At 47.7% G+C, this 26,397-nt stretch overlaps 1 protein-coding gene across 6 annotated transcripts in view; it reads left to right on the top strand.

The window, feature by feature from the left end:
* Positions 1-526: 526 nt before the first annotated feature.
* The window catches only part of tmem150c (transmembrane protein 150C), a 50,109-nt gene continuing 24,238 nt past the window's right edge, over positions 527-26,397 (top strand). Inside the window, exons 1-4 of one of the 6 annotated variants that reach the window (XM_055639253.1) lie at positions 527-643; positions 4,819-4,890; positions 8,147-8,248; positions 24,884-24,937. In XM_055639253.1, coding sequence (XP_055495228.1) covers positions 8,175-8,248; positions 24,884-24,937 — 128 coding nt within the window. In that variant the 5' untranslated portion in view covers positions 527-643; positions 4,819-4,890; positions 8,147-8,174. Of the gene's footprint in view, positions 644-4,818; positions 4,895-5,863; positions 6,096-8,146; positions 8,249-24,883; positions 24,938-26,397 lie in introns of those variants that run through there. The other 5 variants (XM_055639245.1, XM_055639281.1, XM_055639273.1 and 2 more) reach the window with 5 other exon arrangements.

Below are 26,397 nucleotides of genomic sequence, written 5' to 3'. Positions count from 1 at the left end.
AGACGCTCCCATTGCGGTAAAAGGCTATTTTACGTGTAGGAAGGATCAGCAGTGGCTGGTTTAAACCGGAGGTAGACACAGACAGCTGGGGTAACTCAGCGGGACAGGCAGCATCTCGGGAGAGAAGGAGTAGGTGACGTTTCGGGTCGAGACCCTTCTTCAGACTGGCAGGGGGCCCACCCACAACTACAATGTTGTCATTTAACAGGAGCCCACTTGCCATCACTTGCTATCACTTCATCAGGAGCCCACTTGCCATCGGGCAAGCTGACACCCTGGCCAGTCCGTCACTGGATACGAGGGTACTTGATCTGGGTGCTCCTTCTTCAGACTGGCAGATAAGAGGGTATTTAATCTTGATGCTCCTGCCCCGGGGCCTGGTACTTGGCGTCTTGCAAACCTCCAGGCCCGGGGTTGCCGGGCAACGGACGCTGCCCACAGGACCCGCCCCCTTGCTTCCAGTCGCTCCGATTGGCTGGCGCTGGGCCACGCCCTCAATAGTGCATTGTTCCGTGGGCGCGGCGTTGACAGGACAGTGACGTCGTGGGACGCGGGCGCCACATGCTCGGCAAAGAGCGCATAGAGAGAGCTCCATCATCATTGATGCTCGGGGCCCTGGCACTTGTCGCTCGCTGGCTGTCAGGTAAGGGCAGCGCTTGCAAACCGTGTCACCCGCTGCACCCCCCCGCCTTTCACCAAAGCACGCTGACTTTATAGATCGATACATAATCTTATGATCAAGGGTCTCGACCCGAAACGTCACCCATTCCTTCTCTCCAGAGATGCTGCCTGTCCCGCTGAGTTACTCCAGCATTTCGTGTCTATCTTCGATTTAAACCAGCATCTGCAGTTCTTTCCCCACATAGCTTATATAGTTGTGACAATAACACGCGTCTTTACAGTGCATAACTACATTAAACAGTGTGCATTACTCTAAGACAAACGTAAATTTTGTGAGGAATAACAAACCGAGGAGAATCAAACTACTATAAATATTTTGAGTGGAATGCACGCACACATGAATCGTGTGCTGTGGAAGTGAATGAAGACCCCGATCCCCACACTGGGGTGATTCACGACCCCCCGGACCCTGACCCACACACGGGATGATTCAGGCCCCCCCCCCCTCCCCCGACCCCCACACGGGGGGACCAGATGGCCCAGGGTCCGCGAGTGTGGAACCAGTCAGCGTGGAGTCTGGGTGCTGGGACAGAAGACGGCCCCGCTGCGCTGGCAGCCGTAGTAAGTGCTTATCTGACGTTCACCGCTTGTACTCCAGAAGGCGTTGCGTGTCAACAGTACGGGTCACGGTTCCTGACCTCGACTGCCGTACAACCTCCCTACAGGCTAGTGAGCTTAACATCTGTCGTTGTAAAGTTACCAGACAGTATTCTAAGGGAAAAGATATACATGCATTTAGATCAGGGTCGGCAACCCACGGCCCACCTGCCGGATCCGGCCCGTAACCCAAAATCATCTGGTCCGCAGGCGGTTTTTTTTCATTTAATTTTCGCGACCTGGGAACTGCAGCCAGTCCTGGGACACGCAGGCGAACTGGGAACTGCAGCTAGTCCCGGGGACGTGAGGGATCTGGGAACTGCAGAAGACTAATTGAAAAATATGTGAAAACTAATGTGAAAAACAACACCAAGTGTCACACTTGTTAGTATGTATTATCAGTATGTACTATTATTAATTACTGATTTAGTTAGTATGTATTATTATTACCTCCATTTATGAACTATGGCGATAGATGTAGCCTGCCATCCGCTCACAGACATGTCCTGGCCCCTATGTAGAACCAGGTTGCCGACCCCTGATTTAGATGGACAAGGGCTGATTAGGAATAGTCAGCATGGTTTTGTCCGTGGGAGATCGTGTCTCACAAATCTGATTGAGGTTTTTGAAGACTTGACCAAAAAGGCTGATGAGGGCAGAGCTGTAGATGTATATATGGACTTCAGTAAAGTATTCAACAAGCGAAGCCAGGTGGCATCAGCAATGGCTAACTCACCAACAGTCTGTCCCTTCCTTCTGTGCTGTTTCTTTAGTATGTGTTAAATGTATGTTTTTAGTGTTCTTTAGCATGTTTTATGTGGTGGAGGGGTGGTTGGGGGAAACTTTTTTAATCTCTTACCTTGATGGAGATGCAATTGTTTTCCGTATCGTATCTCTGTCCACACTGCGGCCTAACATCGGGGAGTTGGAGGCCTCTGGTGGAGACTGACTTCGGAAGCTCCAACCGTGGGAGCTGCAGACTTTAACATCGTGGAGCTCGCTGTCCCTGGTGGGAGACCGACCAGGAGGTCCAAGCCGCAGGAGCTTCAACCTTCCCGACGGATGGTTCGGCTGACCCGACCGTGGGAGAATAATGAGGGAAGAAGATTAGACTTTATTGCCTTCCATCACAGTGAGGAATGTGGCTACAACCTATGTTGCTTTTTTTAGTATGGCTACCTTGGCCTACGAACCTATTAGGACCTTAATTGGACCCACATGACGGCTAAAAGAATTCTTGCCAACCTTTCCATTTTTGTCATTCTAGTTGACCTAATTTTTCAACATTGGTGAAAAATCCACGGCGCACATAATTTGGTGATGAGTCCATTTACCAGAATGTGGAACTCCTCACAACCATGAAAGGCGACTCCACGGCAACCACCCGCAAACATGTGGCGACCATGTGGCTACTGCATAGATTAATTGGTGAATTCGTCCTAAAAAGTCTTTCCCGGATAAGTGGACAGCAGGCCCATTAATCTTTCATTTTCCATTCTTGATGTATCATAAGTCATCTGGGCTTACAAATTTTGAACAGTAAAAATCAAGTCTCAAGATTTATCCCTTTGTAGACAGTGATCTTCGTTTTGATTGCGAGTTACTGGTTCTTCCGTGCCCGCTTGGTTAGCCTTCCGATGGTGGTTGCTGCCTTTCCTAAATGTGAATTGACTTCCACATTCAGAGAGAGGCTATCAGTCGCCATATATCCTAGGTAGGTGAAAACGTGGTCAGTTTTCAATGGGGTGGTGTTTAGGGTGATTTCAGGGGGGAATGGAGTATCCTGAGCCATGACAACAGTCTTCCTCACACTGATTATCAGTCACTATTCATTGCAAGTATGAGGCAGTCTATCCATCAGCTCCTGAAGGCCTTTTGTTGGGACGATGAATGTGCAGCAGCATCCTTTATAACTACAGTTCTCACCTTAGTCTTGGCTTTCAACCTTACTAGATTGAAGAGCTTCCTGTCGCTTCTAGTGTGATGATACCCTCCATTTGTGTCTGTCGGGAAGGAGTGGAGACAACTTTTAAGAAGCCAGAGATACACGGCTGTGGAGCTCGGCGGACATTAACATTACCAGTCTGTTATCCTTGGTTCTGCGGGATATAAAGAGCCCAAAATGAGCTACTCGCTATTTTTATATACAGGGTTATAGCCAAGCCCCATTTAATGTAAAAAGCACCGGCACATACCTTTAATTGAGAACCTCCGAGAACCTTGGGCCTGGCGACCCATTGCAGACCTCCTGGCGACCCACCTACTACTCGAGAATTCTTGCCATTCTCCATGGCGGCTTCATTCTAGCCGCCGCTAATTTTTCAACATGTTGAAAAATCCACGGCGACCATAATGAGGCCGCGACTAGTTCCCAGAATGTGGGAACTCCTCACAACCATGAAAGGCGACTCCACGGCAACCACCCGCAAACATGTGGCGACCATGTGGCTACTGCATAGTCTCCTGCGGTCGCCTAAAAAGTCGCCTAAGTGGGATAGGCCCATTACGCTTTCATTTTCCAAATGGCTGCGTCATAGATTCCTGTTTTCAGAGATTTCCAAGCTATGTTGGCATTTCTCGAGTTGAAAGTGCTTGGGTGAGCAGTTCTGAGAATATTGATGTTTACCCACATTATTGGAGATGTTGATACGGGCTGGCCTTTCTGTTTACACATATGTAACTTTCGTGGCAGTATCTTCACCTTGCTCTTGCTGAGTGAGTGGTCAGTGTCGCAATCTGCACTGTGATAAGTTAGCGTGTGGACAACCCAATGCCGATCTTCCTTCCAGTGATGAGTAGATTGAGTTGGTGCCAGAGCGGGGTTGACGCCATGACACATTGTGACGGTGCCTGCCCTGGAAACATGTTTATGATCCAGAGTTTATTTTGTGTACATAATTCCAGCAATCGCTGTCCCTTCTCATTCTATCTTTCCAACGCCGTGATGGCTGAGGAAGTTTATCCGCGATTCTCTGTTTGCGCCTACGCAAGTATTGAAATCAGGAATATCTTCTCTCCACTTGGGGTACGCGTGCAAGCACCATGTCGAATGTCATGTAATCGGTCCTTGTCTGCAGACAAGGCACTGATGATGTTGATGAATCCTTCCTTTGAAGAAAGGTGGAGAGATGTGAGGCGCTCAGGTTTTGCTGAAGGGATCTCCAGTGACTGCAGTTGCCTGTTGGAAACAGTAAAGTCTACACCTTGTGCCCTACGATCATCAGTGCTCTTGCAGTGCGTGTAGAAAATATAGTTGGTCTCAGGGATGGATCCTTTGTCGGGAGTCTTGTTTCTTGGAGTGCAGCAATATCGATGCCGAGTCTGTGAGTTTGTGATCGATAATAGCTGCCTTCCGACCGTCAGACATTGACTGCAGGGGATCTGTGTAGACATAAAGCATATTGGAAAAATGAACCTAGAGTCGCATTGTTTTCATTTTCATTACCTGACTGAGCAGATTATGCACTCAATTTAAAACTAGACTCATTTTAGATGCATTGATATTCTTGCTCTCTATAATGATTATTTTACTTTGCCTAGATTTAAGGTGAGAGGGGAAAGATTTCAAAGGAACCTAGGAGGCAACATTTTCACTCAGAGGAGGCTGTTGAGGCAGGTACTACAATCTATCTTCTCTATTGTACTAAAACTCTTCCCTTTGTTATTAACATTCTAAATGTCTGTGTGGGCCAGGGTTGTGTTAACTTTCTTTTAATCTCCTTAATTTGTATCTTCTTCCAAATGCTAGGCCACAGCCTTCCCATTTTCACACACGCTGCTCACATTTTCTCTCCCGACCGGATACATATCTTCCCGTCGCATTTCAACCTATATTTCTCAAGTTATTAACCTTCTAAAAACAGCTTCAAAATATTAATAGTTTTCAATGTTCTAATTTTGAAGAAAAAAATGCCGACTGATGTCTCAATACATTTGCACGCTCCAGACGCGAGGGGCACTCCAGCATTCCAACCCATTCCATCCCTCGCCCTCTCCATCTCTACCCTCCCTCCCCCCCCCTCTCTCTAACCTCCTCCCTCTCTCTGCCCCTCTCCCCCTCTGCCCCTCTCCCTCTCTGCCCCTCTCACCTCCCTCTCCCTCTCCCTCTACCACACCCCCCCCCCCAGCACTCCAACCCGCTTGGTTCACCACACACAAGGCGGGCTCCAAGCACTGGATTCGGGACGAGGGGCCCATGGTGGAGAGTAACATCGGCTTCATTACCGTGACCCTTATGGCTCCAGAGGGAGGTTTGAAGGGTTTGTGGCGGTGGTGAACAAGGACATGAGTGCCGAGTTCACCTGGCTGGTGGCCTCTGCTGAGTGGCTGCTGGCCCAGCTACCCTGGCCCCAGCCCATTGAGAAGGACCGATTCCTCATGCCCGACCATCTCCCTCGACGTGCTCACCTTCGCTGGCAGCGGCATCCCAGGCGACATCAATAACTCCAACTACGACGACATTCGTCAGACGGTGGGGTTTAAAAAATCTCGCTCGGTACTGTGCTGGCAGTGGCCTACTACACCCTGAAGGAGACACTCGCCTTCCTGGAGGATCACGACAAGGACCTGTACAACAAGTGGAAAGGCCCCTCCTTCGAAGTCCAGGTAGACCTTCACGAGCTGCTGGGTCACGGCAGCGGGAAGCTCCTCATCCAGGACAGCGGTCTCCAAACTGGCCCGCGGGCCACATCCGGCCCGCCACGAGATTTTATCTGGACCGCAGCAAGCTCAGCGCAGGAGCTTGTGTCCGTTAAGCGTCGAGTCGTTTCAAGTCGGGGAGCGCGGCGGCGCGGAGCTGCTCTTACTGTTGTTATCGGGTAGGTCCCTCAAATTGTTAGAGCTGAGACATCACAGGGCTGCCGTGAAGAAGAATGCAATGGGGGGTTGTTCTGCGGCGACGGTCAGAATAGGTCGGCGGCGCATTATAAAATGCGATCGTTCCTCTCTGCCTCTCTCTCTCCTCTCTCACGTCTCTGCCTCTCTCTCCTCTATGCCTCTCTCTCTCTCCTCTGCATCTCTCTCCTCCTCTTTGCCTCTCTCCTCTTTGCCTCTCTCTCCTCACTGCTTCTCGCCTCTCTGCCTCTCTCTGCTTCTTGGCCTCTCTGCCTCTCTCTCTGCCTCTGCATCTCTCTCTGCCTCTCTCTGCCTCTCTCTCTCTGCCTCTCTCTCTCTGCCTCTCTGCACACTCTCTCTCATCTCTGCCCCCTCTTATCTGGACCGCAGCAAGCTCAGCGCTCTCTGCCCTCTCTCGAGTCGTCTCTCTCTCTCTGCCCTTTTCTCTCTGCCCCCTCTCTCTTTCCCTCCCTCTTCTCACAGGGCTGCCGCATCCTCTGCTGGGGGCCCTCTTGCGGCTCTCTCTCTAGGCCTCTCTCTCATTATAAAGTGCGATCGTTCCTCTCTGCCTCTCTCTCTCCTCTCTGTCTCGTCTCTGCCTCTCTCTCCTCTATGCCCCTCTCCTCTCTCTCCTCCTCACTGCCTCTCTCCTCTTTGCCTCTCTCTGCTTCTGTCCTCTCTGCCTCTCTCTCTGCCTCTCCTCTCTCTCTCTGCCTCTCTCTCTCTCTGCCCCCTCTACCCTGTCTCTGCCCCCCCCTCTCTCCCCCCTCTCCCCCTCTCTCCTCCCCCCTCCCATTCCTTCTACCCCTCCCCTCCCCTCCCTCTCTCCTCTCTCCCCTCTCTCTGCCGTCTCTCTCTCTCTGCCCCCTCTGTCTGCTCTCCCCTCTCTGCCCTCTGCCCCCTCTCTCTCTCTCTGCACTGTCTCTCTCTCTGCCCTCTCTCTTTCTCCCCTCCCCTCTGCCCCTCTCTCTCTCTCTGCCCTATCTCTATCTGCTCTCTCTCTCCGCCCTCTCTCTCTCCCCTCACTCTGCCTCTATCTCTGCCTCCAGGCCTCTATCCCATCTCTCTCTGCCCACATCTTCCACTACCCTCTCTCTCTACCTCCTCCCCTCCCTCTCTACCCCCTCCACCTCCCTCTCTACCCCCCTCTACCCCTCTCTGCTCCTCCTCACTCTCTGCCCCCCCTCGCTCTCTCTATCCCATCCCCCCCTCATCTTCCACTACCCTCCCTCCCTACCCCCCCCCCTCGCTCTCTGCTACCCCTTCCCCTCTCTCTACACCCCCTCCCTCTCCCTCACCACTCCTACCCCTCTCTACCCCCTCGCTCTCTACCCCCCTCTCCCAACCCTCCCTCTGCCCACCCTCTGCCCCCCCTCCCCTCTCTACCACCACTCCCTCTCTACCCCCCCCCCCCCCCCCCATCTCCTTCGAGGGAGTGGTGAATATTGGGACCTATGGGCGAGTGGTGGAGTATTGCGTTCGGGGAGCAGCCCACCCCTGTGACGCTGCGATCCCCCCACCCCTCAATCTCTATTCCCCTCCCTCTCCCTCTCTACCCCCTCCCCCTCTACCTTCCCTCTCTACCCGCCTCCCTCTCCCTCTTTAGCCACGCCTGCACAGTTGGGGGCTATGCGTCTTTAGGGGGATGGGGGAAATGGAGCGAATTAATAATATTAATATAATATCAAGGGGGTGTTAGGGGGTGTTAGTGCATGTGTGTGTGTGGGGGGGGGGGGGGGGGGGGGGGGTGGGTTAGTGTGTGTGTGACGCCGCAAGCCGCCACCCCCCACGACCGCGCGTTGAGGGGACAGGACCCAACGGGTCCCACTTGGTTTAGTAACATTTAAAAGACACCTGGATGGGTAGAAAGGTTTAGAGGTATGTGTGCCAAGCTGAGGCAAATGGAACTAGTTTAGATGGGGCACATTGATCAGCATTGAGGAGTTGGGTCAAAGATCTTTTTTCCTTGATGTATGATTCTGATTATGAGTTAGCTATACGTAATAACTAGTTTATTCATATCTCTATCTTTCAGAAGGAAGAAACAAATTATTAGCTTGAGAATGAAGAGTTGCAGCTACTGGATGATAATACCAATTACAGTTAGTGTCCTTGCAGCGGTCGGATTCATTGTTGTGTAAGTCTACCACACTAATTTTGTGAAATGTTATAACCAACGTGGAATTTCCTTTACTGAAAGAGTGGAGGACATTAAAGACCCTTTAGCATTTTTGCTTAGAAATTCCCCAGTGTTATCCCTGATTTTCAAGCAGCAGATGGCTTCTGAGAAGCTCAGCTTCATCATGTAGTGGTGGGTACTGGAAGCAGCAGAAAGGCACTTATCTTTTATACCTGAACCAGCACTAGCCCCTTGAATGAAAGATAAAATGCTGGAAACACCTAGCATGTCAGGCAACCTTTGTCAGGTGGCATCCTCTTTGTGGCGACTCTTTGCATACTTTGTGTATGGTATGTAAAACAAAGAATTTCACTGTGACATGTCAAATGTGATAATAAAGTATCATTCATTCATTCATTTATTCAACATAGGTAGAAAGAGAAATGGAGTTCAGGTTAAAGACTCTGAATATTTCCAGGATTTTAGTATACTTTAAAGATCACTAAAATTTGCAGTTTATTGTTATTTCCATTAACTATTCAATTCACTGCTATTTCTATTCCAGAAATACCAGCTTTGAAAGTATGATATGATTTTTGTCATTCATGTGCTTTGATGAAGGGTCATCGATATGAAAAGTTCTCTGCTTCTTTTCCCGCAGATGTTGCTTGACTTGTTTCGTATTTCTTGGGGTTGATTATGCAGTGAATCCCGTTAGTTCTTAATTGTTTTTCTAAGTATGATATGTAGAATGTGTATTTCTTTGTAATTGTACTCTGTGCAAGTGCATGCAAGGGTGATATTTGTGATGTTGCGAGCTCTATGATGGGCTAGGATTAGTGGAAGATAGGATGCAGGTATTTAGCATTTGTTAGAATGAGCTAATTGGCTGCAGTTGGGGGTGGGGTGGGTTGTTTTGGTTTGCCAGAACCAACTGGTGGCCAACTGGTGACTGACAACAACACACATAGTGAAAGATCAAACTTTATTCCATAAGCAATCAGGACCATTTAAACTGCCAGCCATTCACTTCCAGCTGGGCGTGGCTTGTGAGAGCCGGCTGACCTTGCGAGTAGCTGTGTAGTACCATAATACCATGTAACGGGTGGCATGCATATATGTGTAGTAGAGATTATAAATGACATGGATTAATAAGGGTTAATCTACATCCTTCCTCTTAAAGAAGCAAAGCATATATAGAGTGGTTAGTGGAGCATATTGTAAAACACCAGTATAGGGTGTGGGCATTATTATTTTACGTGTACATGCTTGTGCATATGTGAGCACATAAAATTAACCGGGTCATGCACAGTTCAAGTATAGCCGGTGGAGAAGGGGGCACTGGGGAAGGCAGGGATGGAGCTGGCACCATCCTTCTCTGAGGGAGTAAGTCCCTTATCGGGTGAACGCGGAGGAGAAGACACCGGTGGAGAAGGGGGCACTGGGGAAGGCAGGGATGGAGCTGGCACCAGTAGAGGAATCACTGGTGTGGCATTCACAGAGTGTGAAGGAAGACCGACAGGCTGGTCAGGGTAAGGATGAGAAGGTGCCGGTTCATTAACCGGGAGGAGGTGTTGATGAGTGCGTTGATAGATGCCGTTGTCAATACTGACCAGGTACGAGCGTGGCTCCGCGGTTGACCCCAGAATAACTCCAAGGCGGTTGTAACCTTGTAGTGACCGTAAGCGGATAACCCATCCCTTGTTGAGCGGTTGAAGCAGAGAACTGGTTTTATCATAGTATTTTCTTTGTATGTCGCAGCGGCGTTGGAGCTGGGATTGGATCACCGACGGCACGCGAACTTGAGGTTCTAGCAGTTGCTTGGTCATGGGCAGGGTGGAGCAAGTTCGCCGTGACACGAGCCGTTCGGCTGAAGATCCCAGGAGAGGGTCGTGGACGATGTTCCGTAGGTTGAGTAAGTCGAGATAGACATCAGAACCGGCCCTATGTTGTAACGGGTATAGCTTGGACCCAATAGCAGCACAGAATCAGGCAGGTATAATTGGTCATGAACTTTATTACGATACTGTAACACAGAGTACTAACACAGGAATGGGTACACCGTACTCACACAGAGGCTCAGGATTGAGCGAGGGTTCCGAAGAGGGGCAGGCAGGAGACGTAGTCGGGGTAGCAGAAGGTCCCGTAACCAGGAGATCCAACACACGATGCAAACAAACCAGCGAGGGACAGATGAAAGGAGAGTCGAAGCCAGGCAGGAAGTCGAGGAGTCGTTGCAGGGATACACCAAACAGCCCAGGAGAGAGGCAGACAGAAGTACAGGACGAAGGCCGTGGTCGGGGACAGAAGGCTGAGGTGATATCCAGGAAGACGACAGGATGGAATAGTCAGGGGCAGGCAGGTTCGAATCCATGTAGGCAGTCGGGCAATCGCTGGAGAGTCTTGCATGAATGCTGAGAACAATCTGGCACTGTGTGAATGGTGAGGAGAGTCTATATACCGGGTTAATTGGTGATCAGAGGCAACTGAGTGCAACAGGTGAGGAGAGTTGGGCTGATGAGAGGGGAGTGGCAGGCAAGGAGAAGGAGGGACCGGTGGAAAAGTACTGGGAGGTGAAGTGGATGAGAATGAGGAGAGGGCAGACTGTGACATATGTGAGCGTTCCATTAGTTCTTTTGCACTTCTTACCGCGCGCTCGGCCAGGCCGTTGGACTGCGGGTACTCGGGGCTGCTGGTGGTGTGGTGAAAGTCCCAGCATGTCGCAAAATCCCTGAAGAGCTGACTGGAGAATTGAGTTCCATTGTCTGAGAGTAGCTTGAGGGGTGCTCCGTGGAGAGAAAAGTGGTAAGTGAGTTTTTGAATGGCCATGGCTGAGGTCGGGCTACTGAGCAGGTCGATTTCGAACCAGGTATTGTTTGCCGTGCCACTCAAAGATGTCGGCTGCTACTGTGGACCAGGGTGGGGTTCGGGAGAAGTGGTTGTTTCTGCTGGTGCGGGGTCAGGCTTTTGCAAATCCGGCAGGCAGCAACTTTCTCAAGAATGTAGTCAGCTGGCCAGAAAAGCATATATTTTGCATGTTGGAGGGTTATTTCTGCAGCAGGATGGCCCCTATGGACAATATCAAAGTACTTGCTGTGAAGAGACATCGGGATGACTGCCTTATGTCCTTTCATTATAATGCCGTCTTGAATGACCGGTTCATCACAGACAGGGTAATATAGGCGGATATAGCCAGGTGGTGCTATTTGTGGCAGATGGCAGTGGTAAGCGATTGTAGTGTTTCGTCTGCAGCTATTTGTGCCATTTAGCGGTAATTGTCAAAATGAGTTATGTGCATCTAGGAGAGAGAAGACTGGCTTTACCCAGACTGGTTGCGACCTCTTCCACTGTCCGCATTGGGGGTGGTGTGGTCATTTGATGACAGTGTTTAAATCTTTAGGGTTGATGCAAATCCTTATTTCATCTTTGTTCTTCTTGTCTGCTGCGACCATGGTGGAGACCCAGGAGGAGGGGTCGTTGTCAGGCCCAGTGTTTCCATTCTGTCTAGTTCAGTTTTTGACGTGGACGTGACCGGGGAGGTCCTTCTTTGCGTGCAGGGGATTGTGGTGGTGGGTGAGGGGGAAACTTTAACTTAGTCCCCTAGGTACCTGGTCGGCGACTCCCAACCTCCTTGGGGGTCCGTCCGGCCGCTGTATTCTGTGGAGCTCCGACCCCGGCAACTCTACCCCTGGCTGCGAGGTTCTCCAAAAGCGCCGCCCGGTCTTTGTCCCAGCTTGAATGTCGCAGCGCTGGGATACCAGCGGGGAGCGGGCAATGCCTTACCGGGTCGCCGGCGGCAAGCTCCGTACGCTGTGGCCGCCGACACACAACATCGCGGAGGTCGCTGGATTTGGAACGGGAGTTGGGGCATCAATGCCCCGCGGGCGGCGCCGTTGGAGCACTTCCGGCAACTCTACGATGCGCGGCTCCAAATCCAGATTGTTAACTCCGACGATGTTGGCATTGTCGGTGACCTTACAAGCGGTTGGACTCACTTGCCCACCAAATGGATGTATATTAGGTCTCACCCAGGTAGTATTGGAGGCCAGTGACAAACAGGTTGATGTGGGAATAGGAAGAGCACTTAAAACAGGTTACAAATAGGCTCAAAATAGCCATGGTGGACAGAGGGAAGGTGCTCGGCAAAGCCTGGTCTACTCACCAATGTAGAGGAGGCTACATAGAAAGCACCGAATGGACAAGTTGAAGGAGGTGCAAATAAAATTCCTGCTTCATTTGCAAGGGTTGTTTGTGTCTGGATGGAGGCGAGTAATTTTTACTAAATGTTTATGTACTAATGAAATGTTCACTTACGGTTTAAGATTCTTAGAGGAGATTTTATGAACCACTGGTTGAACTGCTATGCGACAATTGGTACTAAGTCTCTATGGTCACGATGGGTGGAAAGAGTAATGAAATCCAATAACATGCATATTCTCAGGGCTCTTACTGCCAAGCAAGCTCAAGGGCAATGTGGGGAGCAAAATCAACTGCTACGCATGGGCTTTTTAGATCTCACTAAAGCCTTTGACTATGTCATTCGATAGGGTCTGTGCCCTTCTCAAATTTGTCTGTCTTCAGAAATGTATCGATATTTTACATTTGTTACATTATAACATATAAACCGTGGTATCAACCAATTGGTCCACACCAGACATAACCACAGGGCAGAGGCATAGAGTCGTACAGCATGGAAACAGGCCCAACATGCCCACACCAACCAACATGTCACATCTACACCAGTCCCTCCTGCCTGCGTTTGGTAAGCTGCGGGATCGTCAAGCCAGAGGCCAAATTACGTCTTTTGGAATGTGAGCCACATGCCAATCTGCAGGAATTTCTGAATGGTTGAACATTAGATTATTGGAGCTTTACTTATGGAGAATTACTTCTGGAAACGTTTCTGCAAAATGTCATGGGCTGCCTGACATTGGGGTTTAACATCCATTCGATGTTGTCATTAAATTTACGTGACCTGATGTCTGCCACTGTATTTAGCTTACCTGGCAGGTAAGTTGCTGATAGCCAAATATGTCTTTCGACACACCATTGCCAAAGATTATATCAGCAAATTGTGTTGACCAACTTGTCGCATGATACCGATTTTATGCCGCCCATATGGTTAATGTAGGCCACCACCGTAGTATTATCTATTTGTAACCGTACATGCAAGTGATGCATATTTGTGCATATGCTTTTAAACCATAAAAGTCACCCAACATCTCTAGATAATTAATGCCCAGTGTAAGTGGTAACGATGACTCTGGGTTAGTCCATTTACTACTTGTGCTGGATATAGAGTTTGTGGCTCCCCAGCCTTGAGCACTGGCATCTGTTTGGATAACTAACGTAGAGTTAGTGATGATAATAGGGCTGAAACTATGCCAAACTTTTTTTTGCCCACCACTTTAGTTCTGATATTGCTTCAGTGGGTAACTTTATGACACGATCATAATGACCTGTGTGTCGTTTTGGTGCCTGTACCTTTGCTCTTTGTAAGTTTTGACAGTGCAAAGGTCCGAATCATTAAATTGTTGCATGATTGTGCCAATTTAACTGTTTTGTCTCTTGGCAATGTTACAGTCACGTAGACTGAATTAATTGTGAAGCCCAAGTCGTCCATGATTGTAGATGGCTTCAACTTAGATTTATCTGGATGTAAGACAATCCCAGGGTTTCGAATAACTGTTTGGTAGCTGATACAGCTAACATAGTCAATTCCATGGTCTTGCCTATTATTTAAGATATCATCAAGATATGCCATGACAATATGTTTTTGTCTTCTGAATATTGTCAGAGCTGGTTTTGGTATCTTGGTGAATAATCTATGGCTGATGTGAACCCATTGGGTAACGCTTTAAACTGCCATAGCTGCCCCATCCAGGTAAATTTCAGGTATCTGCGATGATCCTTGTGAATGGCACTAAATAGTAAACATCTTTAAGATCAATGCTTGCCATGAAGTATCCTTTGGAAATTAGTTGTTTGGCAGTAACAACCGTTTCCATTTTGAAATGTATATACTTAACAAACATATTTAGTGAAGTTAAGTCAATGATGATGCGACATACACCATCTTTTTTGGGTTTAGTGAATATATTTGATACGAATTCCAAGGGTTCATGTTTTCCCATGATACCCTTTGTAATTAGTTTCACCAGTTCAGCTTGTCCCTCTTGTTTCTCTAACGGAGAGGGAAAATACCCTCTGGGGTGAATGTTGAACTGGTGGCAATTTTTCTAGTATGAATTGTATTTTATATCCACTAATGCCATTGAGTATATACTGATCACTCGTGATAGACTCCCGTGCTTCTTAAAACAGGTGTAATCTCCCCCCTGTTAGTATTAAGCCCCTATTTTCTATATGCTGGTAGGAACCAGACCCACCTACCTTCATGGTTATGGGTATTGTTCTGTTTCCTGCCGGTCCAACGAGTCTTGCACATCGTTTGACGTGGCGGTGATGTTGGTGGGTGGCGCATTTTCCATGGGGTCCGCTCTGGGCCCTGGTCTAAAGAAGACTTCCGGAGATAGAATGCGGACCCCGAGCTTTACACCAGTTCCATATGGTAGACGTCGACTGATGGACACGATGGGGTGCTGCTGCGTAGGAATTATTGTTTTTGGTTTGCTCGTCCCGGGCCTGCCCTCATGAGACCGAAAGTTTTTTAAAGCCTCTTCCATATCCTTCATATACTTTGTGAGGTTTTTGCCAAAGAGCAGTGTGTCTGGCTCAGTGGCTGGGGTATGCACAACCCCGCAAATTTAGGATTTTATGGCAGGTTTTATGATTTGTTTACGAAGGTTGTGGTCATCTCCGTATTTGTCCAACGAACGAGCAAAGGATGTGATGGCTGACGTCGGGAGCCTGAGGATCCGCTGCAGTTTTCTAAGGCCTCATTGACCACCTCTCCTGTAGGGGCCTGTTGGAGAGGTGGTTAATGCTGGCCGCTGGTTTGGCCTTTAACGGCCTCCTGCATGTGGGGTTGCCATGTAGCGGTCCACCACACCTAGCAGCTGTTCCTGTTCCTGCACCCCTTGCATACTCCCGAGATCTTCAGCCATGGTCCCCTCTTCTTGACCAGCCCAGTCCTGGTCACCAAAGCTACCCTCGGGTAAGGAGGAAGCAATGGGCAGTGCAGAAGGCACTGTGGAGGGAGTGCCTGAAACTCCCCCTCAGGCGGCTGTCTCTCCCCCGGGCGGGTGGAGAGCGTCCCCTCGACAAAGTGCGTGGTCTTCCAGCCCGCTGGAGCGGTGTCAGGGAAATAGCGGAGCGCTCCAGCAGTCCTACTGCCTTGTTGCTGTCCCCCCCAGTTGGAACGCTCCTCCGTGAAGTCGAGCGGGAACAGGTCTTTTCAAGCAGCTGTCTTTCCCCCCCGTGCAGGTGGAGAGACGTCCCCGTTCGAGAAGTCGGAAGCCACCGGCCGGACGCCTCTTCCGTGGCTTTACTTCCAGCGTGGTGTCGGGGAATAGCGGAATGCCGGGTAAGCGGTCCTACCGCCTTGTTGCTGCCCCCCCCCCCCAGATGGAACGCCCCTCCGTGGAGTCGAGCGGGGACAGGTTTGTTCTAGAGCCTTTCTTCTCCGCCTGAAAGCAGAAGGCCCCCTGTGAAAGAAAAACCTGATCTCAGAGCTTACCTGACGGTCCGTTCTTTCACCCCGTAGCGGGAGCACCTGACTCCCGATCCGCTGTTGCACTGCTGAACGTAATGCCGCGCATGCGTGCTGAGCGGGCTCTTCACGTAGTCACTCACGTGACTCCGAAGTAAAATTACATTTTTTGAGTCATTTATCCTGCAAATGAATTTATACATTTGTATTTATACTATAACCACCCATTACCTGCTTATCCATGTGCCTATCGAAAAGCCCCTTCAATGCAACTTTTAGATCTGCTAACATCACCACTCCTAGCACCCACTTTTTCTGTATGAGAAAAAAACTTGCCTGCACATCTCCTTTAAACTTTCCTACTCTAGGCTTACAATTATGCATTCGGGTCTTTGACATTTCCACCCTAGGAAAAAGATTCTGGCTGTCTACCCTTAACATGCCTCTCATTATTACAGTCTACCTCTTTGTAATGTTTGATTTTGGCTGTATTGGACAGAGTGACCACTAGGTGGAGGCAAGTGGGCAAGGGCAACACCACTAATTTATAAAAAAAAGTTATTTTCACAGTTTATATGAACCTCTTATGTGAAATGCTGCAGGAAGGTGACTATTGTCATGCTTACAGTATCTATTTTAGATACTGAATCAGCATCTACAGTTCCTTTAGTTTCAGAGATTCAGGTTCATTTCTGATCTTGGCTGCACTTTGTGTGAGGTTTGCCTGCAATTACAGTATATTAACTTTTAAAAATGTATTTATAATGTTTGAAGTATTATGCACGATATATTTTCCTGTTTATTGTTTGTCTTGTTTAGTGTATGTTTATTGGCAGTTTTCTCCAAGATTGTACATACAATGCCCTCCATAATAAATAAAGACCCATCATTTATTTATTTGTCTCTGTACTCCACAATTTGAGATTTGTAAAAGAAAAATCACATGTGGTTAAAGTGCACATTGTCAGATTTTCATAAATACCATGTAAAATTTACAGCAGTGTTTATACATAGTCCCCCCATTTCAGGGCACCATAATGTTCAGGACACAGCAATGTCATGTAAATGAAGTAGACATGTTTAGTATTTTGTCGCATATCCTTTGCATAACTGCTTAAACATCACCAGTTGCTGGGTGTCTTCTCTGGTGATGCTCTGCCAGGCCTGTATTGCAGCCATGCTTGTTTTGGGGGCTAGTCCCCTTCAGTTTTCTCTTCAGCATATAAAAGGCATGCTCAATTGGGTTCAGCTCGAGTGATTGACTTGGCCACTCAAGAATTGACCAATTTTTTAGCTTTGTTGCTTTAGCAGTATGTTTAGGATCATTGTCTTGCTGTAGAATGAACCACCGGCCAATGAGTTTTGAGACATTTGTTTGAACTTGAGCAGATAGGATGTGCCTATACACTTCAGAATTCAGTATGCTATTACCATCAGTAGTTGTTTCATCAATCAAGATAAGTGAGCCAATACCTTCAGCAGTCATACATACCCAGCCCATAACACTGTGTTTCACAGATGAGGTAGTATTCTTTGGATCTTGGCCAGTTCCTTCTCTCCTCCATACTTTGCTCTTGCCATCACTCTGATATAAGTTAATCTGCGTCTCATCTGTCCACAAGACCTTTTTCCAGAACTGTGGTTGCTCTTCTAAGTACTTCTTGTCAAACAGTAACCTGTCCATCCTATTTTTGCGGCTAACCAGTGGTTTGCCTCTCTGTATTTCTGTTCATGAAGTCTTCTGCGGACCAGTGGTCATTGACAAATTCACACCTGAAGAGTGTTTTTGATCTGTCGGACAGGTGTTTGGGGATTTTTCTTTATTATAGAGGGAATTCTTCTGTCATCAGTTGTGGAGATCTTCCTTAGCCTGCCAGTCCCTTTGCGATTAGTAAGCTCACCAGTGCTCTCTTTCTTCTTAATGATGTTCCAAACAGCGGTGTTTGGCTGATGTCTCTAACAGTTTTATTCTTGTTTCTCAGTCTCATAATAATTTCTTTAACTTTCATTGGCACAACTTTGGTCCTCATGTTGATAAACAACAATAAAAGTTTCCAAAAGTGATGGAAAGACTGGAGGAAAGACTAGATGCTGAGAGCTCTCTTATACCTGCATTAAGTAGTCATTACAAACCTGAGCAATTACAAACACCTATGAAGCCATGTGTGTGAGAATGTCAAATCTCAGAATCCATACATGAGTATAAGTTGTTTATTAAGAAAGCACACTGAGCTCAAATACATAGGTGTTGTAAGCCCAAGCTCGACAAATCCACTAGCGGCTGGACTAGCAGGCTAGATAATATGAGACAGTCAACCAGATAGCTGTTTGAGTGTGCAGTGGTATGCAGTAAAACATGGCATGGATCAGGTCAACTAGTATTGACTGATCTACATCCTCCTCCTTAAGTATAATAAATCATGCAACTAAATAAGTATACAACTAAAACTTCCAATGTATAGTAGGAAGATACAGTGCTTTGTAAATCGTGACCAAACCGTGAAGGATATGAATAAGGAGGAATACAATGTAGCCCAGGTAATGGAAACCTGTAATCAGTATTTAATACAGTCTTTGTATTTAGGGTTAGGCTGACAAACCCGTCCTATACACGTATGTTACAGGCCCTCTGCTGGAGGGGTGGGTGACATCACATCAGGCGGTGGTTCAACAATCTTTGTAGGAGACTTCACGGGTGACATCACCGGCGGACTAATAGTTGATTTCGCCAATAGTGCCGGTGGCTCTTTGGTCTTTGGGAAGCCATTACGGTTTGAATCCGCAGTCTCTCCATTAGTCTTTGGCACAAAGTCCGGGACACTGACGTGGTTATATGAGAACTGCTGAGATAGTCTTGGTTCGCTCACCGGCAGGATATGTTTCCTATTGCGCTTGAAAATTCCTCCTTCGGAACAGACACATTAAGGAAAGTGGCTCCAGGCAGGTTTCTGGCACTACGCCTATGCGGTCATGTCCTTTCTGTGTTTGTAGACGGACCGTTTGTCCGGGAGACAAAGGCGAGAGGGTGCAGCTGGTTTGGTCGTAATACGTTTTTTGAACTTGCCATTTGTGTTGTAGTTGAGCTTGAATTGCATGTGGATCATGAACCTGTAACAGTTGCTTAGCTACTGGAAGGGTAGTATGGGTTTGTCTGGACATCAAGCGCTGTGCAGGTGAACCTAACACTGCGTCCCGCAAAACGTTGCGTAAGTTAAGGATGTCCAGGAAGACATCAGACTCCGCTCTTTTAGATTTTTCCATCACCTGTTTCACACTGCGAATGGCTCTTTCCGCTAACCCGTTCGACTGCGGATATTCCGGGCTGCTGGTGACATGTTTGAAATTCCAGCGTTGGGTAACGTCTTTGAAGCTTTGGCTTGTAAATTGTCCTGCATTGTCCGACATGAGGGAGAGAGCGGCCCGTGAACTGAGAAGTGTCTTGCAACTTTTTGAAGTTGCAAGACACATAAAGTGCAAGTGAAATGAATTTGCCAGCAGCGGTACAATGAAAAAAGAACACACAAAAACTCAATAAAAATTTAACACAAACATCCACCACAGCATTCATCACTGTGGTGGAAGACACAAAATTTGGCCAGTCCTCCTCCATTTTCCCCCGTGGTCGGGACCTCAACCCTCCGCAGCCGCTGCTGCGGGCGTCCATATGTTCAGACAAGGTAAAGTCCAGGTAAGTCCTGAATCGGTGCTTCCCCACCGGAGACCACGGCTTCAGGTGTAGGCCGCAGGAAGCACCGCAGACCGCAGAGCCGGTGGTCGGAGCTCCCCTCCAGGAGCCCCCGGCGAGGGACCCCACTCCTGATGGTAAGTCCCCACCGCGGTAGAAGTAGGCCGCGGGTCAGCGGTCGGAGCTTCTTCTCCTCCCGGGTTCCCAACGAGGGATCCCAGGCTGCAGACACCTCGCCAGCTGGAGCTCCAGAGACCGCGGCTTCAGGCTGCCGTGGGCCAGCGAACGGAGAGCTTCCCTCCAGCGACCCCCGGTGAGGGCTTGCCCGCACCACGACGAGAGTCCACACTGTGCCCACCGCTGAAGCCCCGGGCATGTCTCTGGGAAACGCCGCACCGATCCTTGATGTTAGGCCACGGGGGAGGCGACATGGAAAACGTCGCCTCTCTGCGAAGGAGGAGACCAAAACTGTTTCCCCCTTACCCGCCCACACCACCCCCACACAAGACACACAGAGACACATACATTAAAACACACTAAAAAAACAAAAAACCGTAGAAAAAAACGAACACGCTGCTGGTAGGGCTGCCAGCTTGCAACGCCTCCACCGACCTCACATACACACGACTGCGTCCTCTGGCGCACATAGTCCGACATGGCAGGCGAGAAGAACATGTTCTTGGCCCATTGCACCATTGCCTCTGAACCAGGGTGCCCTCTATGTACGGCATGAAAGTACTCCTGCTGTAGTGAAGCTGGGACCACTGCCCTTCATAATAACTCCATTCACGATTACCAGTTCGTCCCTGACGGTAAAAAATGGCTGCAGTGATAGTGGAAGTGAGTGCTGCTTGTTGGGACATCCGCGTTTAATGATAGATGCTAGTATCTGTAGGGTGTTATCTTCAGCCATGTGGGCAATCAACGTATCCAAACCCGAGGGGTAACTGTGGTCAATCATCATAACATCAAATGTGTCCTTCTCGCCTGCATGCCTGTCATAGGTTTCCCTGGGTGCACGGGGCAGGGTGTCTGTCACGTACATGTCCTTCCCATGTTTGTAGATTAGGGTGATGTCGTACTTCTGGAGCTGCAGCAGCATTCTTTGCAGCCTGGCTGGTGCAGCGTGTACCGGTTTAGTCAGGATGGAAACCAGTGGTTGATGGTCCGTTTTGATTGTCACATTTTTCCCAAAGATATAGTCATTGAACTTCACACATGCGAATACCACTGCTAGTAACTCCTTCTCGATCTGCGCATACCGTTTCTCTGTGTCCGTCATGGTTTGTGAGGCATAAGCAATTGTCTGATCTTCTTGCAGGCACGCTGTGCCGAGCCCGTACTGGGAGGCATCGCAGGTCAGCATGACAGGCTAGATAACATCGAAGTATGCCAGAGTGGGTGGGTACGACATCTGTTGTCGAAAACTCGCTGCTGCTGCTCGTGCCACATCCAAACAGTGTCCTTGTGAGTGAGCTGGCGTAGAGGGGCTGAGAGCTCGCTGAAGTGTGGAATAAACTTGCCCAGGTAGTTCACCATGCCTAAAAATCTTAGCAGACTGGCAACATCGGTTGGCGCTGCCATTTCAATGATGGCTGCTGTCTTTGCAGGATCGACTTTGAGGCTATTGCTGGTGAAGACATGACCAACATAGTTATCTCGGTTGACTCGAAACCTGCATTTACTGGGGTTGAGTTTTAGGTGTACCTCCCTGGCACAGTCGAGCACCTTTTTCAAGTTGCCATCGTGCTCCTGCAGGTCTTTGCCCGCTACGATAATATCATCCACAATGTTCATGCAGGGGTACCTGTCAAAAATCTGCTCCATCGAGGGTTGGAATACTTTGCTGGCTGAATTGATGCCAAACGGCATCAGCAGAAATCTGTAGAGTCCGAAGACTGTGCTGAAAGTAGTGAGCAGCGATGGTTGATAGTCAAGAGGAATTTGTCAGAACGAGCTCTTGGCATCCAACACAGAGAACACTATAGCCTTGCCCACGTGTGCAGCCACCTCTTCCATGGTACGCATGAGGTGATGAGGGCTCTTTTACGCAGTATTTGGGTCTCCAGGGTTGATACATATACGTATCTCCTGCTTGTTTATTTCAGTGGCAGCTACCATCAAGGATACCCAATCCGTGGGTGCAGAGACTGGCGTGATGACCCCTAGGGCCTCCATTCTATCGAGTTCAGCTTTAACTCAGACTCGCATGGCAACTGGAACGCAATTAGCAGGGCGAACAACAGGCTTAATGTCCGGGTCTAGAATAATTGAATTCGTGAGCTTGCTGAGTTCATCATTTAAAAGGTCTTTGTAATCCACCAAAATGCGTTGTGGTTGGCATTAGTTGATGACAGCTTTGCTGAATGAAACCAGCCCCATGTCAATACAAGCATCTACACCCAGAAGGGGTTCCACTTGCCCGTTACAATATAAAATGGCAGTTTGTCTCACTAGGTGGCACTGCACGTCAGCACCTCCTATGGGAATTAGTTCGCTTCCACCATAAGCAAGTAACGTGGCACTGCTTGCTTTTATCTTCTCAGCATTCCGAAGCTTTGAAAAATCCATCTGAGACTTAACATTACAGCGAGCACCTGTGTCAATTTTCAGCACCACTGTTACATTGTTTACTTTAAGCGTGACCATGGGATCTCTGTTGATAACAAGTTTCTCTCGGAGGGAGTATGTTCTCAGAGACACTCCATCAACTGCTGGCAGGTTATCTTGCGTGCTAGTGGACTCTGTTGAAACTCCATCTGATAAGTCGTGTGGGAGCTCGGAATGCAGTACATTGACTACTTGTTTTGTCTCTTATCTGTTGGAGCGAGATTTACAGCTTCTCCAGAAATGGTTTCTGCGTTTGTAACCATGGCAAATTTGAGCAAATGCGGGGCACTTTTCCCGCTTGGCAATAAGTGATCCTCCCCAATTAGTGCAGTCATTAATAAATCTTATGCCGGACCGGCCAGAAGGGGTCTGTTTTGTTTCATTAGGCTGATAAAGTTGTCGATCTCTTCTAACATACGGTCGGGCAGCATCGATGCTATACGCAGCCTGTGGTCTGGTCAGTGTTTTAGTGTGCGCTTCGGTCACCTCATTAACTTGACAAGACCTGATTGCTCTAGCCAGCATGAGGTCGGGATCGCGTAAAAGCTCTTTCTTCAATTTGTCATAAAAAAATGCCACACACAAGCCTGTCCCTAATGTTCGTCACAGAGAACACCGAAGTTACAGTGCTTTGCTATATATTGTAATGAGCTTACACACGTTTCACTGGCTCTGCTGGTGTTTGGCTGCATGCAAAAAACTTATGTCGCTGCATGATGAGATTGGTATGAGGGTCGCATAGCTCACGGAACTTTCTCTTGAGGCATTTAGGGTCGTACATTGTTTCAGCAGGTGTAATCTCTTGACTTGCGCATCCAGTATTGCAGGGGCATAAACAAACAATTTTGCCCGACGCACAGCATCATGTCCCGCCAGATTGAGAAATATAGATGCTTGGGTGTAAACAGACTTGCCTTGGTGCGCCGCAGCCATGTAGCTATCGTAGTCCTCCTCGAAATCAAAGACGAGCGGTTCTGACTTGTGGAATGAATCAGTCATGGCAAAGACTGTGAAAGGTCCGCAGAATCACTGAAGACGTTGATTCAAGGCCTTCCCGTGACTTCTGACACCATGTGAGAATGTCAAATAACTTAGAATCCATACTTGAGTATAAGTTGTTTATTAAGAAAGCACACTGAGCTCAAATACATAGGTGTTGTAAGCTTCAAGCTCAACGACGAATCCAACTAGAGGCTGGGCTAGCAGGCTAGATAATATATGAGACAGTCAACCAGATGGCTGTTTGAGTGTGCAGTGGTATGCAGTAAAACATGACATAGATCATGTCAACTAGTACTACAATATGTCTCAAACATTATGGTGCCCTGAAATGGGGGGACTATGTATAAACACAGTTGTAATTTCTACATGGTGAAACCAAAATGTATAAAAATACCCTTTAAAAACATCTGATGTCAGATGTTCCTGGATGCTCCTGGAGCAGGGCCTGACACCACTGCCCCGCGCGGCTGGAATGGCCGCGGACTCTGCGAGCGCACACCGGGGGCTCTAACACCAAGACCCGGTGTGCGACCTCGCACCACCCGGCGTGGCTTTAATGGCCGCGGGACAATCGCCATCGCCAGCCGGGGGCTATGACTTTGACTCTGACATCGGGGGGGGGAGAGTGCAGTGGAGAGATAAGTTTATTTGGCCTTCCATCACAGCTATGTGATGGATGTTTATGTTAAATGTAATTATTGTTGTGTCTGGGGTCTATTTGTATGTAATGTATGGCTGCAGAAACGGCATTTCGTTTGGACCTCCAGGGGTCCAAATGACAATTAAATTGACTCTGACTCTCTGACTCTGACAATGTGCACTTTAACCACATGTGATTTTTTTCTATTACGAATCTCAAATTGTGGAGTACAGAATCAAATAAATAAATGATGGGTCTTTGTCCCAAACATTATGGAGGGCACTGTATGAGTTGTACATAACAAGGGTTATCCATACTTTCTATCCAATATCCCCTCAACCTCCAACACTCTTGAAATCAATCTGTTTGTCCAACCTCTGCTTACAGCTAATACCCTCTAATCCAGGCAGCATTCTGGTGACACTCCACTGCACTCTCTGCAAAACCCCCACATTGTTTCTGTAATGGGGGCGACCAGAACTGCATACAATACTCCAAATGCAGCCTAACCAAAGTTTTAGAAAGCTATAACTTGACTTCATCTTATACTCAATGCCGTGAATAATGAATAAAAGCAGACCAGACACCTTCTTCACCAGTCCATCTACTTTTGAATCTTTCATCAAGTTATCTACATCTCCTTTAAATACCAGAAAGCATTCACAATCCTTCAAAGCAAAAAATTCCAGAGATTCACCACCATCTGCGAGAAGTTTCTGCACAACTCGGTTTTAAACAACTGTCCCCTGGTCTTGTAACCATGTCCCTGTTGTTCAAGGTTCTTCTGAATAGAAATATCTCACCAACTACCCTGCCATGTCTTCCCCTAAGTATCTTATGTTTCACTAAGATCATCCATCATTATGCTAGAGACTCCAGAATTAAGTGTCATGTGGTCATGGTTCACGATGGTTCTTTCTAGTTTGCAAGAGAGGCAACTTCCATTCATTCAACCAGGGATATAAACTCTGATCCAGATCCTATAGTGAAAATGCTCATTCCACTGCTGAGTAAACTACTGGTGTGCTATTACGTTTGTGTGTTTTAAATTGCATGTTTGATATATATTTTGGACATTCATAAAATAATTTTTATACTTAATAGATATGAACTTGCACTGGTAAACAAAAAGATTTGTCGTATTGATTCATTCGAAAAGTAAGTACCTTTTCTGATTTCACTGATCTTCAGTAATAAGAAAGCCTGAATGTAGACTCGAAAGTAGATCATACATACAATAAATAAGAAATTGCATTATTGTGGATGAACTGCAAAAATGGCACTGGAAAGTATAACTATTTATGTGTGTTGACTTATTTAATTGTGTCAACTTATAAGGAAAATTTACCTTAAATGAAAATTGTTTATCTAGATGACAAGAGCCATCGAAGCACAAGTCAAAAAAAGGAAAGTGCAGCGTAGGTTTACAAGGTTTATTCCCGGGATGGCGGGACTGTCGTATGCTGAGAGAATGGAGCAGCTGGGCTTGTACTCTCTGGAATTTAGAAGGATGAGAGGGAGTCTCATTGAAACATATAAGATTGTTAAGGGCTTGGACAGGCTAGAGGCAGGAAACATGTTCCCGATGTTGGGGGAGTCCAAAACCAGGGGCCACAGTTTAAGAATAAGTGGTAAGCCATTTAGAACGGAGACGAGGAAACACTTTTTCTCACAGAGAGTGGCGAGTCTGTGGAATTTGCTGCCTCAGAGGGCGGTGGAGGCAGGTTCTCTGGATGCTTTCAAGAGAGAGCTAGATAGGGCTCTTAAAAATAGCGTAGTCAGGGGATATGGGGAGAAGGCAGGAACGGTGTACTGATTGGAGATGATCAGCCATGATCACATTGAATGGCCGTGCTGGCTCGAAGGACCAAATGGCCTACTCCCGCACCTATTGTCTATTGCCTCTGGTGTAGGCAGCTGGTATCAAGTGAATTCCTTGAGGAGTATAGGGGTTATAGGAGCACACATTAGAAGGAAATTAGGAGGGCAAAAAGGGGACATGAACTAGCTTTGGCAGATGAGGTAAAGAAGAATCCACAAAGACTCTATAAGGATATTAAGTTTAGTTTATTGTCACGTGTACCGAGGTACAATGAAAAGCTTTTGTTGCGTGCTAACCAGTCAGCAGAAAGACAATACATGATTACAATTCATCCATTTACAGTGTATAGATACATGATAAGGGAATAGCATTTAGTGCAAGGTAAATCTAGCAAAGTCCGATCAAGGATCATAGTTATGATAAGAAATGTTGTTGTAGGAATGGAGATTTAAGAGTGCGGAACGATTGTAATATGAGGTTGTAAATCTGCTTCTGTGGCTAGCAGGCAAATAGTCGCCTGGGTTGGGTGCCATTTGAGAAGGGCAAAATAGTTAATAGAGGGAGAACAGGCCCTGCAAAGACCAATGTGGTTGTCTACATACGAAGGCACAGGAAATGGACAAGTTATTAAATTAACATTTCTCGTATGTATTTACCGTGGAGCAATTCATGGATGCTAGGAAACCCGGGAATGTTAATAGTGATTTCTTGAAGAGAGTCCACGTTACCGACGAGGAATGCAGCAGATCTTAAGACATATTAAGGTAGATAAATCACAAGGACCTGATCAAATGTA

The sequence above is a fragment of the Leucoraja erinacea genome, chromosome 1 (assembly GCF_028641065.1).
Source record: "Leucoraja erinacea ecotype New England chromosome 1, Leri_hhj_1, whole genome shotgun sequence".
Classification (NCBI taxonomy): Eukaryota; Metazoa; Chordata; class Chondrichthyes; order Rajiformes; family Rajidae; genus Leucoraja; species Leucoraja erinaceus.
Note: the sequence above shows the minus strand (reverse complement) of the source record. Positions and strands in the feature narration are given on the sequence as shown.